Source organism: Heliconius melpomene, chromosome 18 (genome assembly GCF_056956725.1).
Source record: "Heliconius melpomene rosina isolate 202511_hmr_F chromosome 18, ASM5695672v1, whole genome shotgun sequence".
NCBI classification, from domain to species: domain Eukaryota; kingdom Metazoa; phylum Arthropoda; class Insecta; order Lepidoptera; family Nymphalidae; genus Heliconius; species Heliconius melpomene.
This window is the reverse complement of record NC_140406.1, coordinates 8,850,171-8,877,905: the sequence shown is the minus strand read 5'-3', so window position 1 is coordinate 8,877,905 and position 27,735 is coordinate 8,850,171. Positions and strand designations below refer to the sequence as shown.

The 27,735-nt window shown below is 30.8% G+C and overlaps 1 protein-coding gene across 3 annotated transcripts in view; it reads left to right on the top strand.

Annotated features, from left to right (window-relative positions):
* Nucleotides 1–27,444, top strand: part of LOC146529443 (uncharacterized) — a 102,308-nt gene extending 74,864 nt beyond the window's left edge. For 2 of the 3 annotated variants that reach the window (XM_085202164.1, XM_085202166.1), the window contains 18 exons: nucleotides 11,726–11,794; nucleotides 11,955–12,032; nucleotides 14,320–14,469; nucleotides 18,128–18,514; nucleotides 18,966–19,469; nucleotides 19,726–19,832; nucleotides 19,997–20,129; nucleotides 20,401–20,505; nucleotides 20,672–20,814; nucleotides 21,149–21,359; nucleotides 22,785–22,994; nucleotides 23,149–23,385; nucleotides 23,819–24,004; nucleotides 24,955–25,476; nucleotides 26,016–26,183; nucleotides 26,486–26,554; nucleotides 26,665–26,745; nucleotides 27,053–27,444. In XM_085202164.1, coding sequence (XP_085058290.1) covers nucleotides 11,726–11,794; nucleotides 11,955–12,032; nucleotides 14,320–14,469; nucleotides 18,128–18,514; nucleotides 18,966–19,469; nucleotides 19,726–19,832; nucleotides 19,997–20,129; nucleotides 20,401–20,505; nucleotides 20,672–20,814; nucleotides 21,149–21,359; nucleotides 22,785–22,994; nucleotides 23,149–23,385; nucleotides 23,819–24,004; nucleotides 24,955–25,476; nucleotides 26,016–26,183; nucleotides 26,486–26,554; nucleotides 26,665–26,721 — 3,336 coding nt within the window. In that variant the 3' untranslated portion in view covers nucleotides 26,722–26,745; nucleotides 27,053–27,444. The remainder of the gene's footprint in view (nucleotides 1–11,725; nucleotides 11,795–11,954; nucleotides 12,033–14,319; nucleotides 14,470–18,127; nucleotides 18,515–18,965; nucleotides 19,470–19,725; nucleotides 19,833–19,996; nucleotides 20,130–20,400; nucleotides 20,506–20,671; nucleotides 20,815–21,148; nucleotides 21,360–22,784; nucleotides 22,995–23,148; nucleotides 23,386–23,818; nucleotides 24,005–24,954; nucleotides 25,477–26,015; nucleotides 26,184–26,485; nucleotides 26,555–26,664; nucleotides 26,746–27,052) is intronic. The other variant, XM_085202165.1, reaches the window with a different exon arrangement.
* The last annotated feature ends 291 nt before the right edge of the window (nucleotides 27,445–27,735 follow it).

The following is a 27,735-nucleotide window of genomic DNA, read 5'->3' as shown; positions in this document are numbered from 1 at the left end:
TGAATAACATCTAGTGCAGACAATTTAGTAAATAGTGCCTTTTTATTTAAGTACGCGACGATGATTAAAAGTCGATAATAGTAATAAACATATAAAATTATATTAAAAAACTTCAGAATTCTTATAGTTTCCGTATGCACATAACAATTTAAAAGCTTACGACTAATAAAAATAAATGAGGAAAACTGAAATTTATTATTTACCATTAAAATTTGTTGGCCCACATATGAACTTGTCCCATTAAGCGGTAATTTGACGTCACACGACCATCGATCAGAGCGGACCGGGATCGATAACCGGTTACGAGTTGCAACGGTACTGTATTAAGGGGAAGAATATTATGCTAAAAAAAGGATATTTCTCTTAATATATATACATAGTAAAATAATTACTAAAAAGCCGAAATATTTGAGAAATAGTTGCTGTTCTAGAACTATTCATTAAGTAAATATACCTTCGAGTATACTATTTGTCATCTATTAAAAAAATATATTTATTTATTTTATTGACATAAGATAATAATATCGACTATATAATAATTAAATTAAAGTAAATGAATGAATGAAATAAATACAATATAAAAAAAATCATATAAATATTATCTAAAACTTAAAATGATACAAAAATAATATTTTGGGTATAATGTATTTACAAGAAAAAATAAAACAAAAAGTATATAACTACTTGAACTCTTTTACCATAAATTGTCAAAATTCGTTAGCCCACTTTCGAACCAGTCCCATCGAGTCCAAGCTGACGTCACAGTCATCAATCACAATAAATTTATCGTCAAGTGTTGAACAAAAAAACTTTAAAAGGACTGTAAAAAGAAATGTATTTTAGCGAGTAATTTGTAAAAAGTGCATCAAATAATGAGATTTGAATAAGCGTAAATACCAATAAGTAAGAATTAAACAACTTTTGTTTCTTTGAATTAGAACAGTTGAGTTAAGAGGAAAATGATGAAAAATATAAAAAAAAAATACTGTCAACTAGCCCAATCGTAACGCTACCTACAAAAGATTAGAACAAAATATATCCTATATTATACAATATATCAGGCAGTTCAGATTTATATACGTTTGCAAAAATTATGTTCCTATCCATATAGTGTGGAATCACATAAAAAAAAATAGGAAAACCTACCATAGTCCTGAAGACAAACTAGTCCTTAAGACGCGGAAAATGTATTGCTATATATTTGACTTCTGTTCAGAACAAGTTGCAGGTCGTTTGTAGAACATTTAAATGAGTTAAAAACATAAATTATGTACCTAGAATCATTTAAGTGTGAACTGAGAAGTTTATTTATTTGAAATATTAGTATGCTTTTACACATTTTAGTATTTAAGCAGTTAAAGATAATTTGCACGTCTACATTTTCTTAATAGAAATTAACTTTTAGTTGTAATAAATTTCGATTCAGGATATAATGATTCTTTGAATTACAAAGGAATCGATTATGTGAGGCACTAAAAAATCTCTTTTTCATCATCGATTAAACTTAAAGATTTATTTGGAATTTGGAAAATATTTCTTCATATATAATATTTAGGAAGGAGTATAAACCTTTCGGTAATATTATAAAAAGGTTTAACTTCACGCTTTTCTAAATATTATTGTAAGTAACAAACTTACGATTCATCGGGCCGTTATAAAGGATCGATTTATTATAAAATCGGCACAATTGACAATAATTCACGTACTTAAGAGAGATGACGGGAAAAATATAAGCTTACCTACTCACAAAAATATGATGCAACAAAGGAGAGCTTTCACATTTTACATAATAACTCAATGACACGAGTAAATTCCATATATAAAGGTCGTTTAGCATCAGTGGACGTTAAGAACCGAAATACTTATTTTATGGTGGCAAAGTGGACATGATGAGATTGAATTTATATTTTATGCCCCGGAATTACCTGTTCGCGAAATTTTAAGTTTCGTTATTTTTGTAAGTGTTCGTAAACGTCAGCTTTTCTGAAATCTTAAAGTTTATTAACGTTATATTAGTGCAGTTGAAAAATCTTTGGCATGTATGAAATAGCTTAATATTTGAAAATGTTCTAGCCTATTCGTCTAACGTTTCTTAAGTAGGAGATGATTTTATTTTTAATCTGCCTTTCATAAGAATAACGTGAAAAGGTTTTTAATAAAACTCATTACCTCACATTTCATTTAATTTTTGGTCTAATCTGAATAGACGGTGCTAAAGATAATAACATGACATTTCGAACATTAGTACACAGTCGATGATTCACAAACTTAACAAATTATACCACCGGAAGTTCTAGCATTCTCACGTGCACTTTTCGCATATTTACCTTGTAAGGATTCTTTGAGATTTCTCTCACATTTCTTGAGCTTATCTTGAAAATCTGAAATTTCACATGCGGTTTTGAGAATTTGCTAAATGTTACCTGTTCTCAAAAATTAAAATTAATATGAGAAGAGCTTAAACAAAAAAAAGCTATTATTATATAAATATGTAATGAATTCTCATTATAAAAATATATAAATAGTTATTTCAAAAGTATATTTATTTTGATATAAATTTTACATTTTCATAATAAAACAATAAAATAGACAATTCAAATAACAAAAGTAGGCCCCACGATGGCCTTTGAACTTGCATCTGATTTGTGGAGCGACAGACACACTTAGAAAGTAACTCTTTGTGGGAATCGTTACAGCTTTTATGTAAGCACTTAAACTTAAAAAACTTAACTTATTAAGTTTTACTGTTGATTGCTAATAGCTTTTAAGGGTTTAAAGATAAAAGTTTTTTAGCGGTTAATTGTGTTTTTCAATATTTCCACTAAATATAGTGATAATGTGAAGATATACAAATGTATTGTTTTATTATATTTAGTATTTTATTTATTCAATTTTATATTATTTGATATTTCAAATGTAGGTTAATATAGGTTAAAAATACGTATCTACAACATGTCAAAAAAGGCGCAAAATTAATATATGGCCTGAAAGTTTTTACTTAATAATAAAAAAGTTTATTGTATGCACCGAATGTAATTGCTGGAATTGAAGAGTATTTAAAAATTGTATTAAATTTAAAATTGGAAGTAATTCATCTAAAGTTCTACAGTATTAGTAAGCGCATATTGTACTGTTGAGCTACCTACTGCAGTATAAGAAACGATTTAAGAATTTTTATCGCTTCATTAAGTTGAATGTGATGTATGACTCGGGCTATATATTTGAGTTGAGGTAATAACTGTGTGTACTTGTTTAGAATGCAAATGAAATAACACACATAGCTTCACGCTCTATCCCGCACTTAGCACGGTAGGCAGAGGCAATCTGGGCACCATGTGGTAACACACTCCGTTTCCACTAATACTAATTATTATGATTTTTCGAAAAAAGCCGCTAAAGCCGCTAAAATTAGAAAAAAATGAGATCTGCTCCCAGGAAATTAATTATTTTTCATTTCTACGGTCTGGTTATAAATGGCAAGGTTGAGTTTCGTCACACCATAGAGTAAAATAAAAAAAAAATACCGATCACTTCTAAAGTCTCTTGTATTTCTTTATATGACAAAATAAAACTTAAAGTATTTACCGAAACCAATGCCCTCAAATGTTTATATTAAACATAATATACTGCTAATTAAATCTTTATATTAAATGCTGACAAATAAGATTGGTCGTGAGATAAATGGCTGGTATATCTTCTTATGCAATACACTTAGCGATTCATTGATGCTTTTAAGCTCGTGAAAGTCAGAAGCGACCCGAAACTATTTCCTTTGCCACCTCGTTTTTTAATTGTTGTAATAAGGTTGCGAGGCTTCATTGCCTAATGTTTAATATTGATGTTTTTGATAGATAGTGTGTTTTAACCGACTACATTAAAAAACCTATTGCTTAAAAATAATAAACTGAAAAGGGATAAAGAAGTTAAACCAAATAAATTGAAGCACTGCAGCCAACAGTATTTCTTAAGATGAACTTGTTAACTTAACTTTACATTTTATCTCTAGCGGGGTAGTCAGAGAGAACGGAGCACCAAACGGTCTCTACATACCTCTTTCGCCTCGTCTACTGTCTACCTCTTCATACGTATCCTCTGGGGGGGTTCTCATGCTTTTTACGTGAGTTTCCTCCAGTATCTTTGATACTGTGTTTTCGAAGTTGACTGAAGATAAAGATGGTTGTGGGTTAAATTCCGAATAACTAACAATATTTATAATATAAATAGTTCTCGGTCTGAATAAAATGCACCGTTTGCCTATCTAGCACGCGATATCTCTCAAAACGTGTAAAATTGAGAATGATGAGGTTAAAACTAGGTTATTTTCCTTTAACTACGAACAATGAATATACATATATATATGATAACATTTTATAACAAAAATTACATATAAAAATTGCTGATATCTTATTTTATTAAATTTTTCTATAATTGTTGTTATAGCGGCAATAAAAATACGCCATCTGTGTTAAATGTTAACTGTCTGACTATCTACTATACTTCTCCGAAGCTGGGATCGAACCCCTATTCATCACATGAAGTTAGGTCTTTCTCTGCAATAAAGACATCTATACACATACATACATACATACATACATATATTATCTTCTAGTTAACGTTTAATTAACGCTACTTGACCTACAAGACAGCATATTTTGAACACAGCTAACAATCTGTCCCATTGTTCTTATAAAATGCTGGTGAACGGCCATAGCTGAAAAGAGGTTAGAGATCCTTGAATTGTCTATACTCTAAGGAATAGAATGGCTATTGAAGTATTACAAAATAACAATCTCTTTAGTTATACATATGTATGTAATATGTATGTCTTCTAAGTCAGTTTTATATTTGTATAAAGTTTTAGTTTTATCAAGAAAGTATCTATAGTAAACACATAAATAAATGAAGCCTATTCGCAAAATTCATTCGTTACATTACCAAAGATATTTACTACTACTACAGTACACTAAAGATATTTACTACTAGATACTCTAATAAAAATGCTGGCTTGATTTTCTATTTAAATAAGTATAAATGTTCGTTTTCGTAGAGCGACAACAACAACGCGACAGAAAGAAGTGAAAATGGGGAACGGAAGCGATACGTGCGAGCGATACCTTAACACTAGGTATACAGGTTCCCTCTGCCTAATTAGAAATTTCTTCAGGAAGTGATTAACTTTGCTTAATATATATTTTCAATTAAAAAACCTAATATAAACCTACACACCAAAATATAATACACTTTGGTCAATTACTATAGTAACCATGCAAATTGTAGTACGAGTACGCTTTCACACCATCTGCTAGTCTATTCACGTTTGATTGTATGATTTATAAAGTTTCCGCCTCCGACTCGACTCGCGAGTCGCCGCGTAATTGAATGTTCTCAATCGAATTGATCACTGCTCCCACTTGTAATCATGTTATGTGGAGTAGCCATGGATTTTTGCTATGTCTTTAAAATATCTTTTTTTTTTTCAGCTTCACGCTGTATCTTGCCTATAGCAGGGAGGATGAGGGAACCTAGTGTTAAGAGTCTTACTTAAGACACTCCGTTCCCTAATTTCCCCCGAATTTTCGATTGCATGTTGGGTGGCAAAACTCAACGCCGCGGTTGGCTCTGTTACTACAGCGACGAAATGTAAATATTAATAAATAATAATTCATTTCCATGAGTGGGAAATATTAAAAAAAAACAAATATTGTAAAAACGTCCCTCAACTAAAATGAATATTTAACTAAGTAATACGTTATAACTATAGTTTGGTTAACGTCTTAAAAAAAAATTCAACTAATTTGATTAAAAAATTACTTACGCTAGAAAATATCTAAAATAAATATTTAATGGTCACTCTTTAAATAAGTGACGCATTTATTTAGCGTAGGTCAGTTCAGCCCGGGTCGAACTTTCCCATACTTTTGTTGGCTTTATGTTCGTGCATATGTTTCATCATTGGATTCTAGTACTTGAGCGTCTAAAAAGGTTATTGTGTTGCAACTTTGTTTTCAAAGGAATCTAGTGGTTACAAAATTAATTTTATTATAGATATTCTATTTTTTTATATATATTTTCAGCACATCTAAGGGGTAATCTAAGAGAAATCCTAGTATTTCTAAATCGAGAATGTACCATAAGTTAGGCATTACATTATTACTTTAAATTACTTATTTTAATTAGTTTAATACTTTTAGAAACATATAAAAATTAAAAAATATAGTTTAGTTTTACATAAGCAACTTCACACTAGTGCGGCGCCATCTGATATATTTTAATTTATTATAATCGATATAAAGATAGAGATAGAGTATTACGGAATCGTTACGATACCGTTTGAAATATTATGTCTCGAGTGAAATATCGTTATTTGCCTAGTCCCGTTGATTTATGCCGGACGATTAGCGATTGCGATGGATAATGTGCTTATTTAAGAACGGCTCTAGTTTATTAATAGACCATTTCATATATTTCATTCAAGCTGTTGAACAAAAACTTATTTAATTATTTATTTGTTTTCTTACAAATTTTGTTAGATAAACACAGAGAATAATAGTAATAAACGAATGTATTACCAAGTTTTAATGTCTGGCAGTCTAGAACATCTAAAACGGAGAAAAAACGGAGGGTCTTAAAATTAGGGTCTCTTTGTTTAGCCTGATAGGTGAGAAAAAGCATTAAGCTGCTTTATTTCCTACTTTGCTTAAATTTTAGAGACATTGTGTGTTGTGTCGCAAAATCACCATTTGAACTTAACATATGAATAAAAAATATAAAATAAAAATATGAAATATTCTTAAGTAATTCGTAGTGTATTGAATGTATCCTAATAAGAGAATATAACGAAATATCCTACACCATTATTAATGCTCATACTAGACTAGTATACTAGCCTTATTACCACGAATAATTCAGCACATTCATAAAGTCATACTAAATTAATAGCAGATACGAGGCATAAGGCATACATACATACAATTTGCACACCGATTTCGGTCTCGGTAAGTCACGGCTTCCTATTAACTATTAACGAGAGCTTGGGAACTGGGCCAAGTTACGATTGGAGCGAGTGTTGTCGATATAGTAGGCACTGGTCGAGTCCGGTTGTAGGCTTATTTGATAATGTCAATATAGGATTTACTTTGTTATCATCTATCTATCTATATATAGGTGTAGAGTATTTTATTTAATTGCAACATTGATATTTCTGAACTTATAATGCTTTTTTATAATAAGGGTTTTAGTTATGGCAAACAATTAATAACTCTAGAGAGGAAATAAAAAATGCATCATTGAGTTTCTTGCATCGTCCCTCTATCCTCTAGTCTTTTTTCATTAATTTTTTTTTCAGCTTCAGCACACATCAGGGTAGGCAGAAGGAACCTAGTGGTAAGACACTCCGTTCCCCACATTCTGCCTAATTCTGGAGGCATTGCGTGTTGAGTGGCAGAACTCAACGCCGCGCTTTGTCTCGACACCAGAGCGAGGAAATAGAAATATAAGCGTAAATAAATATTTCACTTATGAGTGAGTGGGAATCGAACCTACAATCGTCGCATTACAGTTACAGTTTTAAAATCTTCATATTATATCTATAAAAATTATAGATATAATTTTTATTATATCTATAATTTTTATTATATCTATAATTTTTAAAGAAAGTAACCAACTATATTTGATATTTTGTATTACATAAATAATGGTTCGTCGCATTGTTTCACTATGAATCAGCTGATAGTAATACTATAAGGAACAGCAAATAGTGAAAGTTTGTTTGGACCGTGTTGGAATGGAATCAATGAAGAAATTTGATTACATTCAGATCAGGTTTAAGAAATACCGTATATTGGTAGATATTTGTTTGACTATAAAGTAGTAAAGTAAATTTAAAATCAATAAATTTGAATGAAATTATGCTTAAATTAGTTACTTAACGAATATTTATGAAAAATAATTACAAAAACAATTAATAATTATTTATGATTTTCAAATAAAATGAATCCTCGTTGCATATTTTAAATGATTCCTATTATCAGCTATATGCAGGATACAGCGTAGTAACCAGAGGAAACCTAGTGTTAATACGTAAGTGTATTAACACACCGCCAATTTCGAGACATTATGTATTGACTATCCGAATTCAATATCCCGCTTTTAACATAATATAAATAAATATTCCAAATAGAGTGCACTTTATTTATATTTAGTAACATTAAAGACTGAATCTTGACTATGAAATGGTTTCAATGAACAATTATTATTGTTCCATTACAAGACGTAGGGCAATCACTATATTTCACTCCGCGATAAGGCAATCGGTATTTATTAATAACGTTGCGATTATTTGCGGGAAACAAGGTTTATGTTTTAAGGGACTTATGGCCTATTAGGGAATATGTTACATAAATGGTGTTTGTGGTTTAAATATACTACTAATATAATCATAATAAGGTACTAATATTATAAAGCAGAATAATTTGTTTGGTTGGACGCTTTAATCTGAGATTCTACTGGGAAAAAAATCAGCTTCTCGCTGTAACCTTCAGACATCAGGATGCCTAACCTGGAACCTAGTGTTAAGAAACTCCGTTTCCCACTTTCGGCCATAATTCTGGAGGCATTGCCTGTTAAGTGGCAGAACTCAACGCCGCGCTTTCCTCGAGTGGGAATCAAACCCACAACCAGTCCAGTCAGATTTTGCAGCACACTTTGTGCCCCTGCACTACAACTGGCCTCACTGGGCCACTCAACAAATTACCAATATCAATGCCTCCAGAATTCAGAGGAAAGTGCGTAACGAAACGGAAATATCTTAATAGGAACAGGAGGATAGGAGTGTCTCCTAAGTTCACATGTTTCCTTTGCGTGAAGATTTTTATAACTCTTCAATATATGTATAGATTGTGCTCAACTACTTCATGTAATTACTATTTCAATAGCTATGAATGTTCAGATTGTCGATAGTAATCAGTTCTTGATTAGCGAAAGTCAATAGAAAGGCAGAGGGTCATCGTGATATTGCAAACAGACAGACAGAACTGCCCTACTAACAAGCTGCAACGAAATTGATTGTACAATAGTATACAATGTATTCAGTTTTAACGGATTCATAATTTTTTACTATTTTACTTTACTATTTAAGCAATTTCTAAGTAACGAAAGCAACGTATTCCAATTATTCTATGAAAATCGTCGGTGTTTTTAAATGTTGTATTGTTTAATTGTTATATATAGAAGAATATTTCTAGAAGTTTCTTGCTGCATCACTATCAGAGAGCCCATCGTGCTCCACGATGAGGAGCATGGAACAGTGCCCGGGACTTGCAACCGAAGAGCAGGATTGCGGAGACTCTTGAAAATAGGCATTAACGCTCGCCTATTACTTAACGAGCGAATATAATAATATTAAGATGTTAAAGGTCTTCCGTAATAAGTATTAAATTAATTATAACGTCATACTTAAGCTAAAAAGATCTTATCTTTGTTGCGTTCGTTGATCAAATTATAACGTAAGAGATTAATTAGCGGACTATATTCTATACATTACGTTCATTTATGGCATGTATACCATCAAAAACGGGTGGACATCCATATTCCAAAAAATACCGAGCTGATTTGGATGAAACTTCGGCTGTTCCGTATGTTGGAATATACCGTATTTAAATAAAAAAACAATATCAATATAGCTTTTACTTTCCGAGATTTTGTGGGCTATCATCATATACAACCTGTCTATAAACCAATAGTAATTCCAACAATATCACATACAAGCCAAACTGACTACTTCCAATTTTTGAGGTCGGTCTTTTTGGTCTTTTGAGAAAGACGAATCCATCTTAACAGATGTCACATAAATGTATGTAGACAAAATAAAATAACTATTTACAATGTAACACCGCAAGTGTAGAAAGTACCCGAGCACAGGCTGGTGAGGCTGGCAGTTGCGGTTAGAGCCTACATCGCGTCGTAGACAACAGGTTGTGTTCAAACCATCTTTGACTAACAGTTAATCCCTTTCACCGTTTAGATTTATATAAATTTGTTAGTGTTTGTCGAAATGTTCCTACTTTACTTATTATTTTTCATTGGTGCTTAAGAATTTAGTTGGTTGAACCCGCCAATCTCAAGAACTGATAGTTGGAGTGAAAATTTTTTAACCTAGATATTCAATTTATGGAGGAAAGCTTTATTACATAATCGTAATTTGCAAGGTTGAGATAGATATATACGTGTAGGTTCAAATCCTTTTCGGGGAAGTTCCCTTTTAGATGGCTTCAATAGGGTGCGTCATAATATAAAATTAATTAACAACTGTTAAGATCGATAATATTGATTAATAATTATTCAGGGAATATGAACCAATTTCTAATGAACCAATTATTACATTAATAATAAGCAAAAAACAGTTTTACGCTTTTTCCCAAACACCAGGTTAGCTAAAGAGAGTCTCTTGTTAACCCACTGTTCTCTGCTTACCGCCCGGTTTCGAGGCATTGCTCAATGCCTCGCATGGCTTAACGCCGCACTCACGCCGCACTCTTACCCCAGCGGGAAAATAGAAACAATTCATTTCTCCGAGTAAGGATCGTACTTACAAACATCGCGTGTACAGTTAGTTGTTTCACTGCACCACGATGACCTCTAAAAGATTACTTGTAATTGAATTTGTATACTTAATTACAGAGTACTTACTCTAATTTCTCTGACTCAATCTTGTAAATCGAAAGTAATATTATTTATTGGATTAATTCAGGTTTCACTATTCAAATATCAAATATTTTATACGTTCTGTTCCAGTAATACCTACAGGCGTGACCTACCATAGGTCAGTTAAGTCGTAAAATAGCAACGCAGCGAATCTATCTCATCTGTGTATTATGAAATAGAAGCCTATTTTACTTTATGATCGGTGTTTTTCTTTTTGACTTGAATATAAAATAAATAATATATTTTTAAATGCCATCGTGGCCTAGTGTAACAACGTTTAAGTTCTAAATGTGTTGTGGGTTCGATTCCCTTCGTGGGATGGATTTTTGTTTCATTTTCCTACTCATAAAGCGCGACTTTCAATGACTGAATGAACTAAATTGAATTCAAGAGAAAAGCGGAGAACAGAGTATTTTGACATTAGGTTTTGTGTAATGCCTAATATGCTATATAAAGCGTGAATCTCAACTTAAAAAACATATTTTATTATAACACCTTCCCTCTGACATATTCATGGCGGGTGGCTAGTTGATCGTAACTTTTTACATTAATAGACTATTATTATATTCGATTCCATAAATTAAATAGAAGCAATAAACAACAGTTTCCATCCTTTGCTATTATCTGCAATAACTATTAATTCTGCTTACCATTACAAGTTTTCCATCTGATAAGAACTTGTTGATTTATAAACTGTAATTGAATACATTCGTCATTGATAATTATTTGATAGAGAAATGTAATTTAGTCGATTTGCTTGTAGATTTTCACAGGCGCTCTTTAAAAATTCGCATAGAAAGAATAATTAAATACTTTTATTTATTGTATAAAACATAAACAGAATATTAAGAATGATGACGTTTGTTGTTTTTAGAAGAATATAATACTATGATATTATGTAATTTAATTTGTTACTTATACTCCATCACTCTATATAAGCTTTCATTCAAATAAGGTTATTATTTGTAAGCGAACTTATTTTAGTTTCTTTATTTATAGTTTAAAAACATATTTTTTGTTTCAGGTAAAAGAAAAGAGTAATAGAGAAGATTTAAAAACTGACATACAACATAGAAAAGAAAATTTTTATAGGGTAAGTTATATTTGTAAGAATAATTTCAATAATTAAGAATCGAACCAATAACCATCGCGCTTACAATCGGACGGTGCTGCTGCGCCATAGGGGCCTCTAATATTTTAAATATAAATTTATTTATTTTTAATTTATAATTTACGAAATTCGTATTTTTCAGGAGGCCCCGTCGGACGAAGACTCGGCGGTGTCTTCCGCGCCCGCCTCACTCTCCCCTCAACCGCTCAACGAAATGTGGGTAAGTATACCATAGCCATATAATATATGGTTGGACAAAATAAAAAAAAAACAAGAATATTAATTATTAATATGTTTTAGTCAATACTTTAAAAAATTCTATACTCTGACTTGCGTCTCTTGGAAATCGTCTAAATGCTAGACACATTAAATAAATTGTACTAAGTGTGAAATAATTAAAAAAAATTGAAATAATATATTTTGGCTGCATTATTATCCAACTTATGTCAACAAGAAATAAAGAAATGATACATGGCGCCATCTTTAGATTTCGTACAATATAAATAGCGGCAAATTGCTTATCAAAGACGCAGGTATTAGTAGTGTAGGTACAATTTTTTTTGCAACTATTGATATTTAAAGTATTTTTTTTTAGAAATGAATGTGTTTTACAAGTAGGTAAGTTTTTTTAGGTTATATTTTTATAACTGTACTACATGTTTCTAATTGATAAATAATTGAACACGAATAGAACAGCATATGGACCGTTTATTTTGAAAGTGGTGTAAGTCCATTTTTGAGAAAAATGAGCTATCACGTAATTCATGCTTAATTTAATGTATTTTTTTTATATATAACTAGTCCGTGTTTAATTTCTCAAAAAAAAAACCCACATTTTGAACAACTTAAAATCGGTCGGTAAATGAAATTGCATAATCATCGACATACTAACCTTTAATTTTCTCGAAACAAAAGAAAATGGACTTACACCACTTTCAAAATAAACGGTCCATATGTTTAGAAATACATGAAGCATCAATTAAAGAGAAACGCGAATTGCAAATGTTAAAAGACGCGCTACATTCACAAAATAATTATATAAACTCTTATGTTATTTGCATATGAATATTTACTAATATTTTCCTTTCGTTACAGTTTATTGTATTATTTTAAATATCGTTTATAACACTTACGCTTATCTTAAGTGGAAATATACTCGTATGAATAATATGAATATAGAGATAATTAAAAATAAGTAGTTAAATTCAATATACAACCTAAACCGAAAAAAAAACACTTTTCTCAGAGTAGTACTTTAACTCTACAACAATCAAGTTACCAATTACCCAATTGGGTTATAATAGCGCCCAAATAGATACTATTAGATATGCGAAATTTCGTAAAAAGTCGGAATAAAGTGTTTATTTACACATTTAATTTGTAAAGAAGTAAGGAATTCGAAACAGCGGCCTTGATGCACTGTAAGAGCATCGTAATGACATACGTCAGTGCAAATATCAATATTGCGATACTAACCTCATACACTAAAATGCTGGTATTTCTTGCTTCAACGCGCTTTAAACTCTCTATTCTTTATGATATATTGAATTTTATTGCACTAGAGTAGGAAAACGAAAATATTTTAAATATGAGGAATTATTTTTAATCACGCTTTTTCCTGCAGAGCAGAGGTAGGCAAATGAATCTTGTGAATTTTCCGCCCAATTTTCGAGGCACTGCCTGAATGGCGGAAATTATAGCTGTGCTTTGACTATTGAAGCAGGACAACCTAAGTTATTTAAATATTATCATAATACGAGAAGGGATGTCGAACACTATAGTACTATAGCGGTTATATGCTGCCCCACTGTGGCATTTGCCTTAACTCGAATCTACAACTATCAAGCAAATTCAAACATTTCTCAATTACGCCATGATTATTTTCTGATAGTTAAAATAGGTAATTCTTATAGTTAGTCATTTCATTAGTAAAGGTACCTAAGGAATTCGGAGCCGTGGCCTTGGTGCATCATGAGAGCATCGCGTACACAAGTCAGCCGTCAGCGTAAATATCATTATTGCGATACTAACATGTCACCCACTAAACTGTTGGCGCTTGCTTCTTGCGTCACTCCATTGTTTTGTAGGGTAACAATGATATATGCGCACTTGGGCTTACTTTATATAGATAGTTGCTCTATTTAGTTATAGGTTTTATTTTATTTTAATTTTTTATAAAATAATATGATAGTATTAATAGATTATCTCGATGTTATTGATTTAAGAATGATGTTCAGATGTGTTGTTTTTCAGATAGGTTATTTCGTAATTTATAATTTTGTAATGACATCATTTTCTACTTGACGATATCGTAACTAACATGGGGACCCTTATGAACATAATAGTACCCCATGTTAAATTGAATCCACAGCCATCGTGATACATATCAGCCTCGCTACAATAGAACTTCCATATTATAGCCAATTATTACCTTAAGTATAACTAAATATAAGCAATTAGAAAGGTGAACCTTGACAATCCACTAAAATCAAAACTAATGGCAACAGTCGTGCGGGCAATGCCGTACCGCGGCGGAGCGGGCGGCGTCAGCGGCGCGCGAGTGCACGCGGCTGTCGGACGCGTTGCGGGACGCGCGCGACCAACTCGAGCTCATGGAGTTCAGGCTGCTCGAGCTGGAGGACGCCAGCCCGGACAAGGTGAGGATTATGGTATTACATCCTAATACAACCTTAATTATTTAAAATCTTTATGTATGTATACAGTACGGCCGTCGTGGCTGCCCTGAAGATAGCTGTAGATGGTTGCGCAGATTTGTTATTAGGGATTTTTCTTATCGTTGATTATTTTCTTTCCGAATTAATTAAAATTAATTATTTATACACAATATTCACAATAAGCTTATTGAATCTAACTGTACCTAATTAGTGCAGATTTGATTTTAGGATTATTTACTTTTGATTATGCGCAAAAGTTCAGAAAGTGTAATTTTAGTAGCCACGACACATCGGCCGTACTGTTATTATTTAAAAAAGGTAAGTGCTCTACATTTCGCTATAATAGTTTTAAATTGTAAGTACTAGATCGTATAAGTGATGTGTATATGATTGTGCTCGAGTTTGGAGTTAGTGATTGTGATTGTGTTCCAATACTTGTGATTAAGTTCAAAGATATGTGCTTTGTTTTAAGCTAAAGGATCATTTTTACGATAACGGTGAGTTATATTAAATATTTTTTATAGGCACAAAACAATAGAGTAAATTAACGATTATAAAACGAAACACTTCTGAAAATTGTCGTTTTAATCTTCCTTTTTATTTTAAATAACAGTTTCGTGTAAATCAACCTCCAATTTGAAGGCTTTATCCAACCAAGCGATAAGTTGTTGCCAGAAGTGATTTAAGCTATTATTTATCAATTATAATGGCGCTAACATAACTGGCTTAGAGGTGACGAAATACATAATTATTTGTCAGCTATAGCTAATTAGTATTAGAAATATAAAAAAACTTGCCAAACAAGATATGTGCGGTAATTTAGTTCGATATACTTTATAATTGTATGTAATTATAACATATTACGTAGACGTTAGGTTAGGTGTGAGCTACAGGTGCAGTGTAATAGCAATACGAAACAAACTAAAGTACTAAAGCATTCGTCATGCAAACTTCCTGTAAAACTTGCATATCTTATTTCTGACTCCTTAAACCTTTTATGGGCGTGAATTGCCTGTGGAATTTGTTTATTGCTATTATGGTATATATAGTATATTGATGAAAATAATATTTTGTGTTAATTAATGAAGTTATCCTTTAAATAATGAATAAGAAAATAAATTAGTTACAGAAAATTATATTAATATTACATAGCAAGATAAGCAAAGGTATAAGCTATTGGCAAATTCAAGATATTGCTTAAGTGGCGGAAATTAACGTTGCACTTTACTTTTATTGCAAGTGTCTAATAAAATTGTATTATTTTGTTTGAAATAATGAATTCTACCGAGTGTGATATGAATCTAAAACCATCGCGCTCATCCATATATATCTCGACTTTGCTATGATGGCGTTTGACAATACATTTTCTGTTTACACTTTCAAATTTTGTTTTTACGTTATTATTATAGTTAATGTCTTTAATTATTCCTATAACCTGTTTAAGTGTTAAATAATGTATGAAATAATTGTATGCCAGCACTTAGCCTCGATACAGTAATTTACTATTAACATTAAGCCTTCTAGTGATGTAAACAAACATGTGACACGCCTATTGATATAGTACGTATGATATATTGATATTTCAAGTAATGCCAACTTTACAAAATTACAATCATGTGCAAATTTGTTAGTAATATAATATTTAATGGATTTTTTGTGTTGGATATATTGGAAAATTTATATTGACATAACGTGAATTCATTTGCTCTTAGTAGTAGATATATCATTGAAGTATAGAAAAATATTTTAATCAAAATAAATATATTCAAAATATTTCAAAATTTTATTGAAATACTTATGCACATAAATAAAATCGATATTAAAAGAAATAAATTGACAATATGAAATTGCTGCTAGTTATATTTTAAGTATTTTTTTTAAGGAATAAATCAGGAACAAGGCTATGTAGTACAAAGGAATGTCGTATATATAAATATATAAGTAACTATACTTCGTTTGTTTACTTGTCTAGCAGAGGTCACGTTTGAGAATCTTAGCATATTTAATAGAAACGAAAGGATATTTTTACAAGGTCGCAGGAAAATCTTGTTAGCTATATCGTCTATTAAATTTATTATCTTTATTTTTCTTACTTTGTACTATGTGTGTATATAAAAACCATACAAAATGTTAATGTATTTTTTTTATAAATTTATATTAACACGAGTGGTTTAACTTAATTTATAAAAGCCTCTTATACATTTCCTTACAAATGACGTCATAAAACAGTACGGATTTGGACGCTACCATTTCCTCTTTCCTTTCCGTTTGTACGCAATTAAAGTCTATTTATGTACTGAGTGTACCGTAATGCGTATCTAATACTCAGAACCTTAGTTCTTGTGTCATATGTAGGTATTCATATATCTATGAATGAATGTTGTCTTATGAAAGAATTTTTATGCGTAATGCCCACATTACATGCAGATTTACATTCAATTCCGTAATTGTTAAAAAAATCTTATGTAAGAAGTTATTTTAATATTTTTATTAGGTTTTGTTTAATACTGTAATATATTTTTCTGAATAACTTCAGTAGGTATCTGTTAGCTAAGTAATAAATAGGTCAACAGGTCTTCATAGTTACTATAATAATAAATACAGACGAAAAGAGAGCAAAATAATTACTTTATTCTTTCTGTCTAAGAGATTTTGAGCAGAAATTCAGCTTTTTAAAGTCATGATTATATGGCAATAAGATTATGCATTGCTATGGCTGTCGCGTTACAAATACCTAGTGATGTGTAATCGAGTGGTGGTTAATTGTGGAATGGTGGATGCCTTAATAGTGTTTCCAATAACGTATTTTAATGTGTTATTCATTATTTATTTATTGATTAGTATTTTACCGGTAACTATAAACATATAGTTTATTTAAAAATAACATTTGTACATAAATCGTTTATATATTTAATATTTTTTAAAGTTTATTAAAAAAATAGTTTAACTAAAGGAAGACTTAAAAACTAAAGGAAACTTAATGATTTACAGCAATTGGATAGCTATTTAATTAATGTACAATCATTGCAATAAATAACATTTCATCAGTTAGTTAATTGTTATATTGCGTTAAAAACAAACGATTTCATTCTCAATGCGTGCGCCTGCGCACCGCTATACTGTTTTTATGCATCCAGCCTCAGCCATAAGAGATTTTAGATCTATATCTAACAAGAACGAACTGCTCTTTTGTAACATTTGTATACATAACCAAATTACCTTAATTCTAATACCACTCATAACAAAACCTTATATAGGTTTTCATAGATGTGGGATGGATAGCCACCACCATACATAGAGTCGCCCACGCACCTCGTGCCGAAAACAGATTATCTCGTCATTTAATGTTTGAAGTTTAACCTAATAATACGTGGTTGTTAAATTTATGTAACAATGGATAAAGGTGCTTATAAGTGGCGTATAATTTATATTGTAAGGCACCTTTCCTTTACACGTTATGTTCGTAATATTTGATAATATGCAAAATTTCTTCATGTAATAGCGGTATTGAATATTCAGTTGTTGATAAATGATAAAAACATAAACCAGCGTATTATATATAAGTTTTAAACATACATATTATTAAGCGATGACATAATAAATAGCAAAAAAAGTAATCGAAATAATTCTCACTTTCTAGGGTGCTAGGGATACCCTAACAGACTCTGATTCTGGCTGCGTGTCCCCTGGGTCCCGTATAAAAGACTCAGCGTCGCCCGAATTCAAACGAATGGACTCCGGCTACAAGTCCCCACACACACCAAGCAGCCCCTGCAATCCACGACGGCATATCTCCCAAGAAGAGTTTAAGGATGAGTTCGCTAAAGCCCAAATTCTATCGGATAATATTGATAGGAACTCGGAAACTAGTGACTCATTAAAGAGCAATCCTATGAAGGAACATTTGGAACAAATGATCTTAAATGCGGCGTCGGCGGAAGACAGGAGCTGCCTGGAACAGGTTTTGATGATGCTCTACAATTTCCAAGCATTGAGCAGTTCTGTTAGTGAAGATGAATGCTATCAGGTAAAAACTAATTTGTTTTTTATTATGCTAGTAATTTATGAGTTTTACATTTAATTTAATTAAGGCGAAGGCCTCAATTGCGTTATCTAAATGTTCTGTTACGTTCTCATTATGTTACTTATACATACTCGTACATGTGTTTGTTTTTAAAAATCTTGCCAAAGCATGAATTGCTTATAATATTTCGTTACTTAGTAGTTCATAGTAGAAAAAAATATATGTGTAATTTACGAACATTAGGTAAATTTTTAATAACATTATTCTTAGATTTGGTTTGTTTTATCGTTTAATTACCATTATCTCGAAACTAGACGTATGTAAGTTCGATCTTTTCCGAAACGATGATTTTTAATATTAATTAAAAATAAAAACAATAATGACAGAACTTCAATGCAGTTATCATACACAAACATCAAACATGTCACAACAACAATAAATTTACTGTTTTCAGGCGAAACCGAAAAGAATATGTGATTTGAGACTAAAATCCGACATCGACATCCCATCGCACAAAACTCATAAAGCGATCGCGACTGTCACCCCGTACCAACAAAAAGGCTACAAATCAGACTCCTTAGAAAGCCTTTGCGAGGAAAGAAAACCAAATAACATATTACAAGAGAGTGGTATATTCGAGGGCGTCGAAACTGAAACTAGATGTACACAAACAGAGGAAGCTTTCGAATTCACTAGTGAATTGAACACTGAAATTCAACGACTGAATAGTATTAGGGAGAAATTGGAGAAACAAGGCGTTAGGAATAGGAATCTCAGCGATGTTGATAGTTTAGAGTGTAAATGCGTTAAATTGGGGAAGAAACATAAACAGTATTACGAGAGGAGGCTAAAGTTTTTGGAAGGCAAAATATCGATATATGAAGCGGCGCAGGACGTTAAAGAGTCGAAATTAGCTCAGAGGTTGCAAAAGGAATTCTTGCTTGAGAATCGGATACAAGTAAGTATTATGTGGCTTTGATGATGACAAACTAAATTTTATATATGCTTAATGGTTAGACCATCACCACCACTAAAGAAGTTTTTACTATTATTTCACTTGGCGGAAAGTTTATAATTTTATTAAGATTGCTTTAGTTAAATAAACAATATGAACGATCATTATTTATATAGAAAATAAAAAAAACTATAAAACATATGCGTATATTGTGATCATTATTTAAATTAAATAATTAAATTTAATAAATATTTTTCAGGACCTAGAATCAGAACTATTAGAACTTCAAGACAAATACGAGAGGCTCGAGGAGGATTGTTGCGAGTTAGAGGAAATAGAGAATGATACCCGCTTACATTGGCAGCAGTAAGTAATGCTTTAATTTATTTTTACATTATTTACATTTGTGTGTTCTGAATTATATTGAATGTAGAACTTCTGCTCTTTGTAATATATTTGATCCTCGAGTGAATCGTACAGCTTTATTACTATAGATTCTTATCCATATAAATATATATTTAAAATTTCAGATTAGAAATGGACTATGAGCTATGTTCCGCCCAGTTGAGAGACATGACGGAGCAGCGTGAGTGTTCACGTGCGCACGCTGAACGACTAGCTGCAGAGCTGGCGGCTAGGGACTGCGCTTTGAAGGCTAAAGAGGTATTTTAATTTATTTTTTGTATGATATTTGTGTATTTTAGGATAGATAAACAGGAAGGGTTTTTTTTTATATTAGAGAACACTGGGGGTTTGATTCCTACTTGGGGAAACTAAGTAAAATCCTTTTCTCGCTCTAGGAAGAATATAAAGCTTTCCTTATGTTCCCACTGTATATACGGAATAAAAAACCCCTAAAAATTTAACAAAAAAAAAAAACAAACATATGTTTTTATTTTCTGAAAATATTAATAATAATAATATTTGTTTTCAGAACGAATTACTAACCAGATTGCAGAGCTTAGAGCGAGCTGTACCAGCTTTAATAGCTTGGAACGTTTTGCGTACGGTCGGTGCTTCTGTTAGTTGTGGGACTCAAGTAAGTAGTTATTTTTAATGTGAAAAATATTAATGTTTGTTGCAATTTTAATTTGACAAAATTTTCTATAAGTAAATGACAAATAAAAGAAAATAGTTATAATTATCCTAATATTAAATAAAATACATAAAATTATATATTTATATTATAGTTTTTATTTTTGCAGAAAGCTTTAATAAACCGCATATCGCCTCTCCCGCCCGATACAAAGACGGCCATCACGCAGATAAAGGAAAAAGACTGCAGCATCGTTCCATTGCAGAATTCTTTCTTACCTCGTATCACTGAATTGCAAATGCAAGTTAATAAGTGAGTTAAATTGTTATATAAAAACCATTATATAATCTATATACCTATTATATATTTACATTTATTTCCAATTTAACTCGAAAATGAATTATATTGTTCCCGTAGTTTAAATATCTGTCTTTGAATATTAAGTAATTGTGATAAACTTATTAAAAATATTTAAATTAAAGACGTAAAAAGATAGTGTGTGATTTTCACAGTCACACGATGGTTTTAGATTCGATTATCACACGGAAAATAAATTATTTTCTCTATTCCCTTCTGGTAAACTCGAAGATATTTTTTTTAAATTCTATAATGTAACTTAACATTTACTTACTGTATATTATTTCAGATTAATATCAGAACGTAAAGAAGTACACAGGCAATCGTCAGAAGTAAAGAAAGTTCTAGAAGATAAAGTCAAGAGTCTTGAAGAAGAATTAGCTATTGCCAAACGACAAATGTTCGCGGCCGTCAATGGTGCTGAAATTAAAAAAGATAAAATTGAGGGGAAGATAGAACAATTAGAAGATAAGATAAAGATTGAAAAGCAAAATGGACAGGTATTTTGTAGTTTTATTTATTCATGGAACATGGAATCTGGTGGCTTAACAGTAGGTCTCCAGATACCTAATGTGAGGCTGCGATGTGGATAAGATTCACATTTAAGTGAATGATGACATTTAAAAGTCTCGCAGGGTCAGATTCGCAGGGATGGAGTGTCTTGACACTATAGTTTTCTTTTTCTCTACCTAACATAGGTATATACGAAATGGATGAATATTAATTTAGTTTATATAAATTATGGATTATAAAAATATATATAATAGTGAGTAGCAATTATGAATAATAATTTTATACAACGTAATACAATATTATTATTTATATTTAGCTCTACGAATAAAAATTTTATAGTATGTAACTATGTACTTGTTTATACACTTTTATGTTATTATTTATACACAGGTACATTAATATGTTCTTACCATCATATTGTACCCGGTATATAGCAGGGTAGGCAAGGGAAACCGCCCAATATTTGAGACGTTTCATGTTGAGTGACGGAACTTAACGCTGCGCTTTACCAGACCGAGAAAATAAAAATAATTCAACTCCCCCAATCGGCATGGAACCCACAACCGCCGTGTTTACAGCCAGACGCTGTGCCATTACGCTAGTAGGACTTTTATGAAATATATTTTTTTATTTATACATATAGTCATAATTATTATAAAGAAATAATAATAATAAATAATATACATATATTATTATAATATACAAGTCATACTGACACATCTCATGAGATCATAGCTTCCTATGACGCAAATAAAACAAATAAAAGAAAATTAATACAAAGTAAACAGAGCGTGTTACTCGTTATCTAGAAAATTATAGGCCGTGAACAATTTCTATAATTTCAATAATAAATTATATTTTTTTCTTTCTTCTTCATTTTATTCTTAAACCGCAATATCGTAATAAATTTATAATTTTTATTTCAATTGACTGCTTGAGTCGTTTCGTGATTTTTCTTAATGTCTCAGTAGTTTTGTTGAACATTTGACAGATAGTTTTGTTTTGGTTGAGTTATTTTTTAATTATCATTTAAGTATTTAATGTTGGGCTTTGTGTATATTAGTTTTATTGTTCTTATGTAATTACGTAACTTATGGTAATTTTGTATTTTCGGTCATTTGAGCATTTTTTTTTTAACTTTATCTTTTATTCCGCATATTAGAGAAGGAAAAATTACACAAAGTGTCAAGATTTCGTGATGGTGGCGGAACTTAACGCCGCGGTATATTTTATCAGAGTGAGCAAATGAAAATAGTTTATACGTAGATCCCTTTACTAACTTCGCTATATAGGTACAAAGAATGCTACGGGCGAAGCAGCGATCTGGTTGCTAATATATCATAAGTTGTTATTACTATCAAATAAAACTTAAAATACACACAAATTAAATAAAAAATAACATCTTCCAACAGCTCCCAATAGATCCTCTAACCAAAGCCAGGATCCAAGCGCTATTATCAACGGAACAAGAACTAAACACCAGGATAGCAGAACTAGAGAGGAGGGAGGCGGCTTACTTGGAAATGTTAACGCAAGCTGACGACATGTGGGCGGAAATGGAAAGTGGATACAAGAAGAAGATCGATGAAGCGGTACAGAATGAAACTCTGTTGAAGGGGAAGGTGAGTTAAAACCAAAATCAACATATTATTAGTTCAATAATTTTAATAATAAAAGTACCAGCTTAGAGCTGTTATACATTTTCTAAACAAGTATTATTCTTCTAATTGTGGAATAAACCTTTAAAAATATAAAAAATGTGGTTTTATTTTTCAGGTAAAGAAACTAGAAACAGAAAGAGATCAATGGAAGAACTGTTTCGAGCCTCTAAAGAAAAAACTGCGGGAAATTGAAGAATCCGAATCAGGAATGAGGATAGCTTTAGAAAAGGCTGAAAGAGATGCTAAAACACTTAAAATACAAAATAGTAATTTGAACACCATGTTTGGAAAGGCCGATTCTGAAGCTAAGAAAGCAGAGGCCGCTGTTAAAGACCTCGAGAGTAGATTTAAGGTAAAATACAAATTAAAATTAAAATATAATAAGTTGAGAATTTAATTCTTATTTCTGTTAAATTTATTGATACTTTTGACGTGAAATAGGGAATGTATAATGAATAAAGTAAATGAATAATGTCGTAGTAGGGAATTAGTGTCTATGTACAATGCAAAGATTGTATGTTCTAAGTTAATTTAAGAAATAATTTTTATTTTTAATATTTTCAGTTTATCATAGAGATAAAGAAAAACTTATATTTTTTTGTTATTTTAAACATCCGTTTTACAACCTATATTCAATCTAGTCAGAGGATTCTCTCAGTAATTCATATTAACACATTATTTCTGGATACTTAAAAAAATACTGTAAAAGTAAATAAATTGTAGATATACAATATTTAAATAAAGTACAGTAATATAGAAAAAAAAATGTTTATATTCATTTACAGAAGGAAATCGATCAATTACGCAAAAGCAACAAACAAATGGATGAAGATCTAACAAGTCAACGAGATATGACCAAAAAGACTGAAAATAAATTCATGGGTGACTTGGAATATATAAGGAAAGAACTCTCTAGGGCTTGTAAGAACAATCAAGAATTAGAAGTTACTAATAGCGAATTGAAGGAAGAGGTAAGCTTATTTATATATTAATAAAAATAATAATAATATACATTATTAATAATAGTATTGGTTATTTTTGGGTTTTCATGGGTTTTGGATATATGGAATCTGTTTAGATTTTTTTTATAATGGGATATATAATTTTTCGGGGTGTTTGATTTTTTTTTAACTAAATATTTTTTGTATAATGGAGACTCGATTATTCCAACTTTGTTAGTCGTATTTATTTAAATAAAATAAATACGTTTTGAAATAAATGAATTAAAGTTGTTAAATCAATATTTCTATATAAATGTAAATTTAGTAATTGTTTTGAGGTTTTTTGCTGTATATAGAGTTATTTAATTTGCAAGTCTCCACTATACACACATATTTGGGTACTTAATATATGGAAAAATGCTTATCTTATTATTTTACATTTTTATAATACTATTCGACACTTTGGAGAGAAAAAATATCTTTTTTAAAACGTATTCTAAACAATACGTTATATTTTATATATTTTCTAAAAAAGTTTTAAGTTTAAGCTTAAATTATATGAATATTATAACTTATTTTTTGGTTATTTACTTGATTATTTTCATATAAGTTTGTGCTTCTAGATATGGGCGTAGTTGCTTTGTAGTTTAGTTTAATATGGTATTTGTTTTAGTTGATTTAAATTATTCGGGGACTATATATGCTTTAAAAACTTTTGACATAAAATTAAATTTTATATGACTAAAGAACAAAAAGGTAAAATAATTATCCATAATAAATAAATATTTTATGTCGAAAGTTTTAAATAAACGCTTTATATTGTGTTTGAAACGAAATTGTGTATACAAAAAATATCGGTTCACGAAGACAGTGCATGTACCACCGCGTGTTTTGATTGTATGGCGTCGTGTAAATATATATTGCATGGGATTTAAAAGGCTTAGAAACACGAAACGAAACTAAGAAGACATTATTTTTAGGTCGAATCATTAGAAAAGCAGCTAACGTTAACCCAAAAAGCTCTAAGCCAATGCAAAAGGAAATGCGACGATAAAATGAAAACTATCAGTCACGAATTATCAATAAAAACGGAGGAACTCGAGGAGTTACGCAGCGAAATGCGACAGAGTTTTAACGCAAGTCGTTTTGACTTGAAGCCAGATAAAACCGAATACGTAGGCGAAGGATATTCCATATATACAGCTATACCAAAAAAAAGTGATTATAACAGAATGCATCATAGCATGAGCTATATAACTGAGTCCCATTGCTCTTGTCCAGCGCTAAGGAATCAGTTAGTCAGTCAGTTGATAGAGGATTTGTTCGATAGAATACATAACACGGTAGATGACGATTTAACTAAACTATGTAAGGAAATAATGCCGGTCAACGGTAAAGTGACTGAGGAGAATAAAGCTAAAATTACTAATTATCTTCTAATGGCCATATCTAAGGAATTAATTAGATCTATAGGTGATGCCGACGCGAAAACTGATAGCGAGGTAAGTGATTTTTTTTAAATTTTTTTGTGACTAAAATTTTATAATTGCGTTAGTTATGTGTCTAATTGACTAATTATGTTGGTTGTGGAACAACTAAATTTTACCGGTTTTATAATTTTATTTAGATTTTGTCTTTGTTTTTATGATGAAAATCTAAAAGGATTGCTAGAATGCAAATTCTGAAAATAAAGCATTTGTTATAAATGTACTCTCATGCTGTAACTTTTTAATTCGAAATACTTTTATAGTTAATTACTGTTAGAAAAATAAAAAAATGGTTATGGACATGTATTTTATGTTTACAAAAGCACATTAAACCCCTCAAAATATTCATTCATTCATAGAGTCATGAAAGACAAGCACACGTGTTTACAAATATTCATTTAATAATCAAATATTCATTTAATAATAGATTTCTTCTGCGTACCCTGGTATAAGTGGGGTTAAAAACAATACGTTACCATAATACACGTTCTATATTAAAAAAATCATAATAAATGTAAAGATACACAAAAATAAACACAAAATGGTATATTTAGGACTGGCAGCGCGCGCTGTGCATGCCGTCTCTGTCAGGGGGGAGTGTGGGCAACGCGGGCGTGGTGCGCGGCGCCGCGCGTCTCGCCTCCGTGAGCTGCGCCTGCGCCGCCGCGCGCCTTTGCGCCGCCGCGCCCGCGCTTCGCGGCGTCGTCGGGGACTGCCAGGAGGTTTGCAATTGATTGCGCAGTATTAGTTATAGAAAATGGGATGGATTTCTATGAGAGGGTATGAATTACTTCCATTTTCCGGATCTGGCAAAGACAAAACGTGGCGTTAAGTTCCGCCATTATACACGTTTGTGTATATTCTTGTCAAATCTTGAATTCAATCAAGTAGTAGAGAACAGACTGTTTTGATACTATGTTCTCTCTGTTTATCTCCCTGCTATATACCGCAACATATGTAAATACCAAAGAATTAGATTTTCATGTATTTTATAAGTTAAAGTAATATTTAAAATTTTTAACAGGAAGTTTTGGAGCATGGCGATGTAAAAATCATGGAGGAGCAATTAGCGAACGCGATAGAAAGTATTGTTGTAAGTTTTTTATTGATACATGTTATTTTTTATAGAAGCTACATTAAGTTAACAAATTATTTAAAAAAAATGTTTTATATTAAAAAATTAATTTAAATATTAAATTTCAGAATTGTCCATCTTGTGCGTTGGGTACAAATGCGATAGTTTGGAGCACGGATGTATAGTGATATAACTAACGTGCATATTATGTGGGTAACATTTATTTTTAATAGAATATATTTATATTTAAATAGCATATTTAATATCTAAAGAAAATATAAAATATATAATATTTCACTTTTTTGAAAAACGTATAAAAATTCAACTCGGGCCTCTTGGTAACTGTTCAAGCGCTCTGACCATTAAGCCAAGCTACGTCCTATTATTACAGAGGTGTTGTTAGCATCTCAGTAAGTCTGTAATAATAAGTTTCATTTAAAAATAAATGGTTTTTATAATTATTATATGAATTCTTTTTATTTACACATTATTTATTAGTATTCTTGTATGTTCCAGTTAACCTCCACCGACCTCAATCTGGTGCCTTCATTAGTATAATTAGCGACTGTATATATAATTATTATATACTTTGTATAATACTCTAGGTATAACTATCTAATACCTAAGCTCTAAGTTAACATATCGAACAAAACGTACCTTCAATCGAATAAGAATTACGAAATAAATGTTTTTTTTTTGTTTTATTTCATTTTATTTCCTTTATTTATCGTTTCCGTGCCAATTGTGTTGTAAATAACGTATTTTTTATTATATTATAGTTGAATAGAATACTAAAATTCCGACTTACACGAAGTTTGTATTTTACTTATTTCATGTATAGAAAGAAAAATAAAGTTATTAATTTTTAAAATGTGAATGTCATTGAAATAAATGAATATTTAATTTTATTTTGGCCTTTTATTCTTGATTTGACTTCCCTTTCTGTCAGAATATAAACGTGTCATCTTAAGTGACGATGACAGAATAATATTTATTCAATATTTTAAAATGATGTCGTAACTTTAGAAATTTATAGTTTTCGTGCAAATAGGTAAGGTTTCAAGTAAAGCTTTTAGTATATTTTTACATATAAAATAACTTTTTTGTAACATTAGTATGTAGTCATTACATAGCTTTTTGGTTGTATTTTGTTCTAGTAAAACTATAAAGTTTTACTTACATAACGTAGTTCTTTACAT